Source organism: Cupressus sempervirens, chromosome 4, assembly GCF_028749045.1.
Source record: "Cupressus sempervirens isolate cs-2001-9-10 chromosome 4, ASM2874904v1, whole genome shotgun sequence".
Taxonomy (NCBI): Eukaryota; Viridiplantae; Streptophyta; class Pinopsida; order Cupressales; family Cupressaceae; genus Cupressus; species Cupressus sempervirens.
Window position 1 is genome coordinate 541,773,203 of NC_143121.1, and position 15,214 is coordinate 541,788,416.

A 15,214-nucleotide genomic window follows, 5' to 3' on the forward strand; every position below is an offset into this window, starting at 1 on the left:
CATGATTTAGGGCTATATTTCGGTGGTTCCAAAGTTGATGTTGGAATTCTTTGGCTAAGATAGTACTTTATCTTCTTGGAAGGTAATTTGATACCCTTGATCACCAAGACCGGAGATAGAGACAAAAATTCCTTTTATGTCAAGTACAAACAAAATGTTCTTAATTTGAAGAGTAATACCTAAATTTAGTTTAATTGAAAATGATACAATACCTTTTACTAGGTGTGTAGAGTTTTCTCCAATGGTTACTTCTTCATAGGAGTATCCTTCAAAGTTTTCAAATCTATCTCTAAAGCCAGTGATATGATGTGATGCTCCACTGTCTATAATCCAAGTATTTTGTTGGAGTTAATCACTTGATAGTGCTAGATAGAATGTGAAGTTTTCGTCTTTGATTTTTGCTAGAGCTGCATGAATCTTCTTTCGATCAGGCCAGAAGTTATGAGTGTGACCAAATTTCTCACATTTGAAGCATTGTACTTTTGACCAATCTCATTTCTTGTATGATTTGTTGAATTCCCTTTTATTTCCTTTGAATTTACCTTTCTTTTCTTTATTGTTGGTATTGGCTTGAAGAGCTTGAATGTCTCCCTCTTGATTTAAACTGATTCCTCTAGAAACTAATCTTGACTCTTCTTGAGTACATTTGTTCTTAAAGTAGTTCAAACTTAGGAAGATTAGGTCAAGAACTTAGAAAACAAATAAATGTTTTCGAAGATAGTAGTGGTTCTTTTAGAGCTATAATGCTAAGTTCTTTATCATCTACTTGATTTCCAGTAATCTCAAGTTGATCTTTCAACTCATAAATTCTTAAGAAATAAGATATTATAGATTCTCCATTGTTCATTTTAATGTATAGAAGATCTTGTTTTAATGTTAGCAAACTATTAGTGTTATTAATTTCGAAAGTATTCTTACTTGTTGAAAACATCTCAAAAATTGTCTTAAGACTTGATATAGAAGGAAGAATGTAATCCTTTACAAAATCTATGATAATCTTCATGGCTTTATTGTTGTGTCTTCTCCATGTTGTCTTGTCTGGTATTGGTTTATTTGACTCTATATGTTCTTCTAATTCCATCTCTCATAAAATAATCATTACTCTAATATTTCATGAGGCAAAGCTTGAATCTGCTTCAAGTCTATCCTCTAATCTTACGTGATTCATCATTTTGAGTTGTAGATACTTAGAATCTAATATTTAACAATTTTGATATTGAATTTCTCTATCAAGATGGCTTTGATACCATGTAAAAGTGAACAGTATCACTGATAGAGAGAATTTACAAATTCCTAATAACAATATGTTTCATAAATCTTAGCAATGCCTGATATTATTGATTGTTGTTTCTCCTCGGCAATAAGAGCAAATATATCTTTTGAAGTGGTCATCTCACATAGAGAAATGACTCTACATGGTTATTGCCACGTAAGGTCATGTCCCTACTTGACATGAACAATGGTCTATATCACCATTACCATTCTAAGATTTAGTTAAGACATCGATTTATAATAAGGATACCCAATCATATCATACTTAATTTAGTTTTCATTGTATATGTGATTATACACACACACACACACACAATTTAAAATATATGCATTACATATATAGTATGAATTGATGAAGTCCCTGTTCGACTGATGATATTACATTAACAAGAGTTAATTTCCACAACAAGTCAAATTATAATATTACTATCAGGATCTTAATTGTATAGTTTTTGAGTCAAGCTCATCGACACATGTTTCATGAGTAGTGATTCAACATGAATCCATCTCTCATGAGAAAAAATTTAGTAGCTTGGATGATTGTTCATCTATTTGTTAAAAAGTAGTAATTAATTATTTTGTCATTGAGAATGCAAACAATTATGTAATTAATTATGTCTCTTTTGAAGAACCCAATAACTAATTAGTTAGGGTGTCTTAGGGTCTAATTTATCTAAGTCATTGATTGTAATTAAATCTCAGTAGTTAGTTTCCTAACAAGAGTAGTGTGAAAGAGGGTCATAGGGCATTTGGAGAATAAAAAGTTAAGATGCATTTGTAGTGTTACCAAGAGAATTTGTAATTTTAGAAAATAAGCCTACAATGTTAGCAAGGGTGCAGCGATAGCATTAGGGATATCGATTGTGGCATATCAGTGAGAAAAATTAGGAGATTGCCAGAGCTTTACTAGTACGAGGCAAGAATTTTTTTATATCTCTTGATTTGTTGAAGCTTAATATATTTCTCATTTGTAGTGCTAGTTGTCCCTTGGGGATTTTCCTAAGACAACTTGTCCAAAAATATCATGTTCATTGTGTTGCATATTATTTTTTGAGTTTTTATTTTTTAAGTTGAAGTTATGTTATTCTTCAGCATTTGTTGTGAACTAATTTCTAGTGTTCAAATAATCTATATGAGATTGAAGATTAATAATCAATAACTGCAATAGAATATTCACATGGTGTCAAGCTAAGTTGAGGGTAGAAAAGGTTTATCTTAGGCAAAGGAAAGACAATTGAGGGTTTATAAAAGATATTTTGACCACTTTGGAAATTATTACCTCTTTGAGATGGTTGTATCCAGTTTAAGAGATTAGGATAAACTGGACGGAGCCTTAAATTTTGGTGTCTGGAAAGCTAAAATTTATATATCGGTGGAAGAGAATGGTATCAAGGAACATACCTCCAATGATGTAGTTGTATCTACATATCTAACATAGATCACCACATAAGAAATATGATTCCAAGGTGGAAGCTAATCCTTGACATTGTCAAGGACCATATAGTTTCACATATCATTGAGTTAGATACAATGGAGGAGATGTGGGACATTGTTATGAATTTGTACCATAATGCTACCACTAATTGAAAGATGATTCTCAAAGAAAAGTGACAAGAAGGATTTGTCTAAGATCAAGTGCTATGGATGTCATAAGTTTGGCCACTACATGAGTGATTTCCCACAAAGGAAGAAGAACAAAAAATAAAGGCAAGAAGCATATAGAAGCTTCAAAAAGTGTGGATGGGCTCTCTACTAGAATAGAGGACGATTTTTCTCTCATGGCATGTATGATTAGCTCAACCTCACAAAGTGTTTGGTATATAGATAGTGAGGCATTATCTCATATGAAAGGAGTTAGAGAGTACTTCTCTACTTATAAGGAGGACACCAAAATCTAGATTTCTATGAGGAAGCTTTTCCAAACTCCGTAGTTGGGAAAGGAACTGATCAATTTTAGAGGGAGAATGGTAAGTAGATTCCTCTTCATGATGTGTTACATTTGTCAATCTTAAGTATGAATCGGATTTTTGTATCAACCCTTTAACATAAATGATATAATGTACTTTGTTATAGGGGCACATGTGTTGATCAAGCATAAGGATTGGAAATCACTCGTATCTATTAGAGTTAGCAGTGGTAGGATTTATAGTCTGCAATAAGATACTCATAAGGTACTCATGAGCAACAATAATGCTAGCAATCGAGCAGAGCTATGACATAAGAGGATGGGCAAAATACATGATGGAACAGTTAAACTGGCTTGTGAGATACTAACATGTGTTTCGAAAGTGAGCACAATAAATGATGACGTAAGGGGTGTGTATTAGGGAAGTTTGCAAAAGTAACTTTTTCAAGGAGTGTCACCATATCTAAAGGTGTTCTTGATATAATACATTCAACTATATGTGGACTGAAGTTGACTAAGTATCTTAGAGGACATGAGTACTATATTGCTTTTATTGATGATTTCTTCAAGAAGACCTAGATTTACTTCTTGAAAATCAAGAATGAGGTTTTCAATCACTTCCAAGAGTTCAAGACTCTTGTGAAGAACTCAACGAAAGGAAGATGAAGGGTTCTTCAGTTAGACAATGAAAGCAAGTACAAAGGGATTGAATTCCAAAAGTTCTATACTAGGAAAGGAATCAAGAGAGAGTGGACTATTCCTTATAAACCGCAATAAAATGGTGTTGCTAAGAGGACAAAATGTTCTATATCATAGGCATCAAGGGTATGCTACATGACCAAGACATGCCACACTACTTATGGGCGGAGGTATTTTGTAAAATAGTATACATGCAAAATAGGGTTTTGCTTAAGGTACTGGGAAAGATGACACCAGAGGAAGCTTTTTCATAGGGAAGAAGCTAGATGTCAATCACTTCAAGATATTTGAAAGTTTGGCATATTGTCACATTTCGTGGTACACATGTACCAAGTTAGATTAAACTATAGAGAAGGGGTACTTCATGGGGTATAGTGAAACCTCAAAGATATAATGGATATTTATTCCAAAGACTGAGAGAATTTTAGTTAGATGTGATGTCAAATTCATGAAGAATAAGGCATTTAGGAGGTCCAAAGATTTTCTAGCAGATGATCAAAGTGAGAAGCCAATTAAAGCTCCAAGGCTCACTAAACCGAATCAAGGGCAACCAATTATTGATATAATTACCAACATAAGAATAGGCTCAAGTGTTGAGATTCACAAACCATGGAGCAACATGTAAAACAAGAGATGCATAAACAAGACATGGATGTCAACGTTTATCTTCTATGGTTAGTAGCAAGAACTAAGAGGTTCAAGAGACACAGTGGGATACTCAAAAGTTTGTGAGACCTCCTAGGAGTACTAGGCAATGGAGGAAATTGGTCAAATTTAATGACTATGTGGCTCTAGTCAATTAGTTCCTTGACAGTGCAACTTCCAACTATCAAGAGACGACACAACACCAAGTCTAGCAAGATATAGCAATTGAGGAATATACCTAAATAATGCAAAATGGTGTCATAGATTGTGCCTAGACAAACAAATAGGGTGATGGTTGGATCATGTTGGGCCTATAAGATCAAGCATGATGCAGATGGTAGCATTGAGAAATACAAGACAAGGTTTGCAGCAAATGGGTTCTCTTAGAAAAGGGAATAGACTATGAGGAGATATTTTCTCTAGTGGCCAAGTATACTTCTATACGAGCCATCCTCTCATTTGTAGCACAAATGAAATGTCAAATCCATAAAATAAATTTCAAGACGACATTCCTTAAAAGCAAGTTGAAAAGGAGGTATACATAGAACAACCAAAAGATTTTGTAACATGTAACAAAGAGACCTGCATGTGTAGATTGAAGAGAGATTTGTACGAGCTCAAGTAGTCACTCTGGGTGTGGTATGAACACATTGATATTTACTCGTAGGGAAATGGGTTTAGTAAAGAGTGAAGCAAATGTGAACCTCTACTACTTGATGGTTGGAGGTGAGATTCTCACTCTTGTTCTATGTGGATGACTTTTTTCTCAAAACTTCATTGGGGCTCATAAATGAGTGCAAGGACCTTGCAATAGAGTTCAAGATAAAGAACTGGGGACTTATGAACTACTTTCTAGGCATGGAGGTATAGCAAACAAATAGCAAAATTTTCCTTGGACAACAAAAATATTGCATCAAAATCTTTAAGAGGTTTAGGATGGAGGATTGAAAAGCCATGTCTACTCCCATGATCATGAATTGGATTAAGGTAGACACATCTAGGGAGAAGAATGTAGATCCCAACTTATAGAAGAAGTTGATTAGTTATCTCATATATTTGGTCAACACCAGGCCAAATATAGCCTTCACAGTAAACTCTCTATGTCAATTTATGGTTGAGCCAAAAAGAGTGCATTAGACAACAACAAAGCGTGTGTTGTGTTTCTTGCAATGTACAACTCAATATGGGATCAGATATACTTGAGGTGAAGTAATCAAGTTGATAGGCTATACTAACACATATTGGACAAGCAATGAAGTAGACAAGAGAATCCCTTTAGGTTGTTGCTTCAATTTGTGATCATGAGTTGTGTCTTTGTTTAACATAAAGTTGTAGTTTACAACTCCAAGTTCTACAAAAGTAGAATACATAACAGCTAACACGACCACATGTGAAGCTATATGGAGTCAGAAGTTGCTAATTGCCTTCATTTGTTAGAGGGTTAAGACTATTGTGATACATTGCAACCATTAGAGTTGCATATGTTCTATGAGAATCATGATAGGTCCAAGCATATAGATATCATGTATCACTTCATCAAGGATTGTGTATAGCAAGGAATCAATAAGCAACATACACCTACAAATAAACAAGCAACAAACATTCTAACAAACATTTCAGAAGGGAAAAATCATATTCTTCAAAGATAGGTTGGTTGGCATACAAAATAACTTCCTCGCTAAGAGGGAGTGCTACATTTTAGTAGCTTGGATAGTTGTTCATCCTTTTGCAAATAATTAGTAAATAATTGTTTTGATGTTGAGAATGCAAACAATTGCTTAATTAATTATGCCTCTTTTGGAGAACCTAATAACCAATTAGTTGGCATCTATCAGGGCTTCATTTGTCTCAAGCATTTATTGTCTAAAAGAGGATTATAAGGCATTTGGAGGACACAAGTTTGAGATCCTTTTGTAGTGTTAAGAAAGCCAATTTACAAGTTCAACAAAGTCTTGCAATATTAGCGAGCGTACAATGATAGCATTTCGAGAGAACAGTTGTGGGATCTCAATAGGAAAAATTGGCAGATTGTCAAAGCTCTACCAATAAGAGGCACACAATTTTACATATTTGTTGATTTGTTGAAGTATAACATAGTTCTCATCTGCAGTACTTGTTTTCCCTTGAGGGTATTTCTAAGGACAATTTGTCCAAAAATATTGTGTTCCTTGTGTTGCATATTTCTTTTGAGGTTTTTTAATTTGTGAAGTTGCAATCATTGTTATTATTCAATATTTGTCGTGAATTATCTGTAGCCAAATAATCTATATAAAATAGAAGATTAGTAATTAGTAATTGCACTAGAATTTTCACATTGGTCATCCAATCATATAACTTATGTGTAGAAGTATCTAAAACACAAAGAACACCAAAATTTTGTGTGGAAAACCCAAGACATTAAAAAATAGGACAAAAATAAGACTCGCAATATGAAGATCGAACTTGCATAGTAAGGTAAGATACAAAGATATTGATATGAAGATCACTTTTCAAGGTAAGATACAAAGAATTTGATTATAGTAATTTATATTTGAATTGAATATGGTACAAACTCATTTTTCTTTAATATGGATTATTGTTTTCTATTTGTTCATCTCATGATACCTATCTTTGAAAATATGCACATTCACTCTTACATTTACTAATATATCATATGTTATCGTACACGATGCATACCTTCATATATGAAGTATCTCTGACTATATTTATCCACTACAACTCAAGATATGTGATAAGCTATCATACACACTAAATAGCTTCATAAATGAAGTATATTTGCCTATATGTATCCATTGCAACTCAAAATATCACTCTTTATGTCAATCAAAAAGACATCAACCCTTAATTGGTGATACATTATGCTAATTCATAGCATGTAAACTATGAATTGTCAACTTCGAACACCATCTCCAAACCATGTGAAGGGGGAAAAAATGTGACAAGATATCCAATCAATAAACCTTCAAAAAGATCCAAAATGTATGCCATAATCAACTCATCACAAGTACCAATACATATTTAGTTACCCTCTCTGGATAGAGTTGTCAATGTATGTTAGCCAAATCAACACAAAATACATCATAGTTCTCCAAAAATGTTACATATTCCCAACATAGCACCCTCGTATCAATACATATACACATCAACCGACCACATCCATAAAACAACCAAGAACAAAGGAATGTAGAGCATTCATGTAAATAGGTACATTATTCCCATCACTCAAATACACAAAACATAACTTTTGCCTCTATGGTACATAATAGCATGACCAATAATGCCCCTGTTATTCTCAATTATACATTCTTCTTCAACATACAGTAAAATAGTTAACCATGACATTGATTTAATTATAGAGTAGAAAAATATCAATGTATTAGTGGCATTAACATCTACATTGGCATAGTTCAGTTATTTGATTATTCGTTATAGACAATGACTATTCATATGTATTTGTAAATGCCTTGAAAAGGGAACACCTCGTGAAATTGGAACATAGACTGAGAGCATATAATTTTCAAATATCTAGTTATAATGATTTATAGTGATACAGTCATGGAAGATGAGTTTTTTCAAAAATCCTTGCATGCTGAAAAGTCATAAATGTGAGCTAAAAATAAAGTACTTTACCATATACTGAGAACCTAGTCAAGTATAGACTATCTTTGACTAAGAAAACACTATACTCAGAAGTTAGAAACAGCTTCAGTTGCTTGACTATAGTGTGCTGCTGTAGTACACCCATCCAATATGTAGCGTCTTAAAACTGATTATAATACAAGCTAACTGCTAATTTGAAGATGACATGCTACACTGTAGAGGCAGCACCCATTTGATAGAGTCTACTAAGCATAAGTGATGCTGCAGATTCTTTTGCTTTGATTTCTCCGTTTTTCAGAAACCCAGTCTCTTCTAGTTCAAAGTCATAACCTCGAATCTTAACTTTTGCATGGAAGTAATCCCTATCTGTTGGAAAACACATTAACACTATTCATAGTATATGGAAACAAAAGCATGCCTCAAATAAAGGAACTAAAATGTTTCTATCTATTTACACATATGCTGTTGGACATTATAAATACATGCTTACCGTAAGGATTGCTTGGAATGGAAATGAAATAGCTAGGCATTGACCATCCGTTTTTCATACATATATCAGTCAATTCCTGCAAAGCAAATGTAGGTTCTCAGAATTTCCCAACAAAAATGCGACACAGCCATTCAATATCACCAAGAAATCACAATCTACCTACTGCTCACCGTCAAAACCATTTTTTTGGCACACAGCAGTTATATAACTAAAGTTAGTGAAATATACAAAAACAAGGAAAAACCAAGGGTTGCATATATTCATTGTTAGGGTTTAATGACATGATATGAAAAGCCAAAACACCTATATAAGAGGAACTCAAGCGATTGGCATGAGCCAAGTACTTAGTAAAATGCATAAGATGTGAACATCTCATAGCTGACTTTCATTCTCCACTCACACTACCTCAACACCTGTATCACATCAGCTAACATGCACCATTCTCCTTAGTTCACACTATAATTTGCTCTAAATATAACTGGATGAGACCTAAAAGGGATTTAAAATAAATAAAAATAGTTGTAAGGCACTGTGCATATATTTCTGAATTTTCTCGAGGAAAAGTGTTCTCAAATGTAGCAGTGTAAAAAAAAAAAGCAATATGATAAGGTGGAGCTGAATGATGAGGTGGGTCAGACAAAAATAAGAAGTATACTTCAATATAAACCAGTCCTGATACTAGCATAATTATGGTAAATACAGATTAAGTGACCAAAAGAAACCTAGAGTATAGGAAAAAGGAATCAATTCAGCCCCTTCCCAAGGACAAAAAATGACCTCGTTAAGTTATGCTGTCATGCAGCCCACTTACATAAATAGGAAATCAAAATTAAAAACAACAGGGTATCCCCATACACTCAATAATAAAGATATGCATAACATATAAAGGTTTACATTCATGCATACAAGTATGTCTATTAAAAAATTGTCTGTAGGAGAAAGGAAACGGGGAAGCCTTTTCCCTAGGACAGAAAAAGTCCTCTACAAGTTTTGCTACTGTACTGTGCAATTTCATGACAGGAGTTCAACTAAATACATTAGGTCAGCCCCATATGCTCAGTAATAAACATTCAAATGCTTAATATATGTGTGCACAACATGTACAAGAAAACTGGTCTGTAGGAAAAAGAAATGAAGGGAGCCTCTTCCCCGGGATAGGAAAAGTGTCCTTCGCAAAAGTTATGGAGCACAATTACTTGATGATAGGAATTAAACCAAACAGAATAGAATGGTGCCATATGCTTTAAAAAAAACACATGTATGCAGGTGCATGTGTACACACAAACAGACATATACATCTACAGTATCCATCAAAGTTGAATGGGCACGAATACGGATACAAATATGAATACATTATTGGATATGGAACAGCCATTTTTTTAGTACCCCCAATATTGATATGGCCATACAACACTAAGAAAAAAGTTATTAACACATACAAATATTTAACACAATTTTCTAAGTCTAATTACAGGACATTTTCATTACTTCAAAAGCAATAAAGATACATGAATGTCACATTAATAATTATAAGTTAATTAAACAATTTACAGTATGCAAAAACAGTAGAGTTGCATTGAACAAACCAAAAAATGGGTCAGTGAAATAGAAAAACATTTTGTTTGTCTTTCTTATTTGCTTTAGGTTTCTTTTATTCCAATTATTCTTTAAACAAAATCCTACTTACCGATTTGGACACGTGATCGGATTCATCGATTAGTGATTTTTAACTTTTCCCATTATGATTCATGTGTGTGTGTGTGTGTGTGTGTATTCCAAGTTCGGCTTATGGGTCCTTGGGGATTCATGACGGATTCATGTGGATCCATGAGGATCTGCATGGATCCGTGCATGGTCCGAATTTGACCCTATGGATTCGTCCGGATTCGCGGTCCACGGATACAGACGGATCCACAATCTGAAACAAGCATCCTGCCCAGATCTGGATGAATCTTGGCACCGAATCCAACCTCCTGGGCATGAATCCTATAACTAGGAATCACCGGTTGAGACTATAATTGCCATGACCAGTCGACAGATCAGGTCACCGGTTGAATTTTAAAAAATACTTTAATGAAGTCAAATCACTTAGTATTTGGCATAGTTGGAAAATCAAGTTTTTTTGGGACACGCATAGGTATAATGTTCAACGTGTATATGGGCTGTATTGGATAGAAAAATAGAAAAATGGCAGCCAATTCATATTTTAATAGTGGCTTACTCACAAAAATAAATCACTATATAAAACTTTTTGCCTCAAAATAATTGCAGCATAGTTCTCACCAAATTTTTGGAAAGAACCTAAGTTGCTAGATTCTCTCTTAGACCACCTGGATCTAGATCCAAATTCAAACGTGTTCGGGTGTGGGTGTAGACTCACATGCATTCGGGTGTGAGTATGGAGTTTGATGCTTGTGGATTCTGACAGGGAGCATTATAGCTCCATGTAGATGCACTGTGGATGTGCTACAACGCATCCAAAGGGAGTTGCAATGCTCCCTATGAGCATGCACAGACATCCTTGAGGATTAGGATGCATTTGATGGGTAGAAGAAAAAAAACCTGCCAGAAAGTGACTTAAACTTAAAGGAATAACTTAACACGTGCTAAAAGCACTTTTTTAATCTCCTTTCTTTCTCTATATCCTAAAACGGCCCTAAAACAAGTCATTCATTGTTTTAGCATATCATTTTGTTTGCAATTTTGCTCTATTCTCATTTGGTCTATATTGTGGCATTTTGAAGTGCAAATGATTATTTTCAAAGAGGAACTAGATGATTAATGGGGTGCTAGATAGCTTCCACAAGGAGCTCTAAGCATCTAAGTTAAGCATTGACCCCATTCTTGAGTCTTTTAATGAATTTTTTCAAGTTCGGGATGAAATTTTTAGATTTTTTTTTTCTAAAGAAATAAAGAAACAAGTTTAGTTATCTATTTTAATATTTTTGTATCTTTTATTGCACTTGATTGCTTGACAATAAGCCATCCACACTCTCTCTAAGTCGGATAACACTAAAAGTGTTTATAGCCTAAGTTAATATTATCCCACTTATGCCCACTAAGGTACCATGTTGTGCTAGAGATTCCAATCATGCTGGATACCAAACAATATAGCCCATCTCACTTACAATATGCAACAAGGTTGTGCATCACAAATTAAGCCTATGTCATTCTTGCTCTATCTCTATACCCTGTGTCAATTAAAATAAGGTGGCATCCTCATATAGGCAACCAAGCAGATCAAGAAGATCTCCAAGATCTTAAGCCAACTGCCAACAACTATACAGGACCTGATCTGTGGCACCGAGATAGAACTAATTCAAGCCAAGATATCTGCATAGGTTGCCACATTTCTCGATCTCAACTTGACACTTGTGTTTCCATAAATCAACCCAAGTCGTTTGATGACGATCCATGTAGCAATGGGTCTCAAGCTTTATGGTAACCGTTTGATCATGACCTGTGTGCAATTCATGAAGCATTGCACCTTCATGAAAGCACACATTCCTTCAAGCTTAAAAATATCACTTGGAGACAATTGTGATTGCTCCCAACCTTTCATAATGTAAGCATAACAGATTTACATTGATACCCGGCTCGGACTTGAAAGGCCGCTACATTCTAACCCACTTAAACTAGTTGACGCCCTCGACACCAGTGCACCTTGCCTTCCCCAGATTGCACAGAGATCTTTCAAACTTGCTCATGCCTATCAAGCCAAGCTCCCCTTATTTAGGAACTACATTACTCGTTCTTCATCTCGCCATAGAATTTCAGAGTGCTCCCATCTCGCCTGACCCTAGTCGACTCCTTCCCAAACCACCAGGAACTCCTTTTTTTCTTTCTTCCCAATGCCATGAACTCTTATAGCCAACACTTCCTTGACGCAACAATTTGGATTATCCAAAAACATTAGTTGGACCTCATTCAGGGATGTTGTGTGCCAAGTCTTCAAGATCTGTGTCGTGAAATCTAAGTTACGAAACATGAAATATCAGAGGCACTTTTAAATGCAAAGGAAGATTTAATTTGTAGGTGACCTTCCTAACCTTTGCATCCATCCCAAATGACAAACCAATGAGGAGTTGATACTTTTAGGGGCCTTAAATTAATCCAGATTCTTCCGTAAAAGAACCTCATCTCCCACTTTGAATTCTAGGTCGCATCTCTTACAATAAGAAAACCTCTTCATCTGATCAATTACCTCAATCAAATGGTATCAAGCAACATCTACTTGCCCATTCCATCTTTGTACAACTTCGTCTGCAATGGTATCATTCCATGGTAGCCACCCAACGCTACATGTGGAGTTAGGGGTTATTGCCCAATAGCTAGCTCAAAAGGAGAATAATATTTTCCTAATTTAGATTTATTTAATTTCTTATAATAGCAAAAACTCAAATTACAAGAATGGTAAGTAGTAAACATTAGGTGGGAGGGGAAGGAGACGATAAATAAAAAACCTGACATAGAATCTCCTTTATGGAGACATACCACAAGAATTTCACAGGTTGCAGGAGGTGGCTCATATAAATGGAAGTGAAATATATGTGATTGTTAACAATTTAATAGTTTATATTCTCAAGTTAAACTTCAATTTATGGGCCTTCCTATTAAAGGAATTGGGAATGTGCAAAGGTAAAGAAAGGAAGGGGATGTTTGTTGCACAAATAGCAAGATATGTAAAAGAACAAGAAGAGACTAATAGATTGGTTAAAAGATTAAAACAAATGTCTTATGTTGGTCAATCTAAAAAGAGAAAAAGGAGTTATATGTTGACCTTTTGTTACTGTTTTCCTTTGCTTAAGTTTCTAGGGCATAAAACGCATCATTTCAAATGTCAATGTTGATGAGATGTTTTTTATCTCACCAAAAGGTTGTAATGACAAGGCTCTGCCTACCAATGTGTCCATGAAATTTCAATGGGACATGAATTATGTCTCATCGAGTCTGAGGTCTATCGACAAAAGCGATGAGAATCGTCGGTGGACATGTGTCAATCAGTTGAGTCTCTCGACAACAAAGAAATGACAGATAACCAAACTTTTATCATGCAACTACTTCCAACAACTTTTGGGTTCAAGCAGTGTCATTATCACACTCTTGGTCAATTTGTGCAGTGGATGGATGCTCGTTTATTGGTTGCACGAATCCTTATGCCCATTCTATATCAAGGACGAAAGGTTGCATGTTGTAGACAGCGACGTATGAGTCATTCTTTCGTTTACAAGGGCATTCATTTTGCCTCTTCATGTCACTTCTCAACATCAACTTGCCTGTAGATAGAATTTGGTCTAATCAATTTCCTTCCTCCTATGACTCAACCCGATATGGGTTTGAACTCCACTTACAATTAAAGTTATACCTGAGCTCTTTAAAAGGTGGCTCTGTAAATTCTTTCAGGGTTCAATGATTCTTTGGTAATAGATTAGGCTCTAGGATTGAAAATTTCCTTCTGTCATGTATTAATAGAAATCTCAACATTACCTTTTTTTCCCAATCTGATATCTTGTGCATATTTCTCACCTTGTGTCAATTGTTTTTTGTTGGTCTTCTAGGTTTGTATGTATTGTCTAATATTCCCATGGATGCTACATCATGAAGATTATCCTTCCTCACACTTTTCCATTAGTTTTGGCCTGCATGTGGACCTTGAAAGGTAAATTACAGTCAAATATGTGCATTTGGGTGTTTTATCGGTGTTATGTATAGTTACTTGCAAAGAAGATCCAATGTTCAATCTTGGTGCAACAACGCCCTCTTTTTCTATTTTGTGTGCCCCCTCCTTTTTCCCTCAAAGCACAGGTGCAAACTTCCATAAAAACGTTGCCCACTACAATAGTTGCACCCTCAAATCATCCATCCTTGCCTGCATTGGAAGTGGAAGACGAAGTAGGAATTAGCACTTGCAAAAGAGGTCCATTGGATACAACATTTAAAATGGAGGCGAGAGACATTATTGATCAAGTCATCGGATATTGCCTCTACTAATGATCTTCCTTTCAACTTGGTGAGATCACCATATTGGAAGGAGAGAGTAGCGGCCATCAATAGTACATTGACTAGTTACACATGTCCTAGGTATGAAAAGGTGTGTACCACCATATTGCAGAAAGAGAGATCTTTTCATCCAATTAGAGATTTGTGGATTACTTCAAGTGATTCTATCGTTTCAAATGGGTGTATAGATACCAATAAACCGTTCATTGATTGATGTGACTGCAATGTCCCCTAAAGAGGTAATGTTTCTGAGGGGGGTTGATTGTGAAAGGAAGTGAAAGATGCATAGCTCTTTTCTAAAACTCTCATTGAGTCCACAGGGATCGTGAGTAGTGAGTATGTCATTGCAGGGGTGCAAGTACATTGGTTGAGGGTCAACATGACCACTTTTTTTTTCATATCATGCACTGTACACTCCTTCAACTTGGCGATGTGGCAAATTGGCACTCAAATAGAGTGGGTGAAACAAATATACCAGAGGGAGAAGGGGGGATCCAAATATTTGTGATGAACTGCCAAATGTCACAATCAATTTTTAGATCTTTCTCACAATTGGATTTTGTTGATGCGAGTTTTGTGTCACTACATAACATATTAGTAAT

At 35.1% G+C, this 15,214-nt stretch overlaps 1 protein-coding gene across 4 annotated transcripts in view; it reads right to left on the reverse strand.

Moving 5' to 3' along the window:
- Positions 1 to 8,023: 8,023 nt before the first annotated feature.
- LOC149562330 (uncharacterized) overlaps positions 8,024 to 15,214 on the reverse strand; it is a 163,846-nt gene continuing 156,655 nt past the window's right edge. For all 4 annotated transcript variants that reach the window (XM_089825855.1, XM_089825853.1, XM_089825854.1 and 1 more), the window contains exons 10-11: positions 8,613 to 8,688; positions 8,024 to 8,488 (exon numbers count right to left, since the gene is read on the reverse strand). In XM_089825855.1, coding sequence (XP_089681981.1) covers positions 8,331 to 8,488; positions 8,613 to 8,688 — 234 coding nt within the window. In that variant the 3' untranslated portion in view covers positions 8,024 to 8,330. The remainder of the gene's footprint in view (positions 8,489 to 8,612; positions 8,689 to 15,214) is intronic.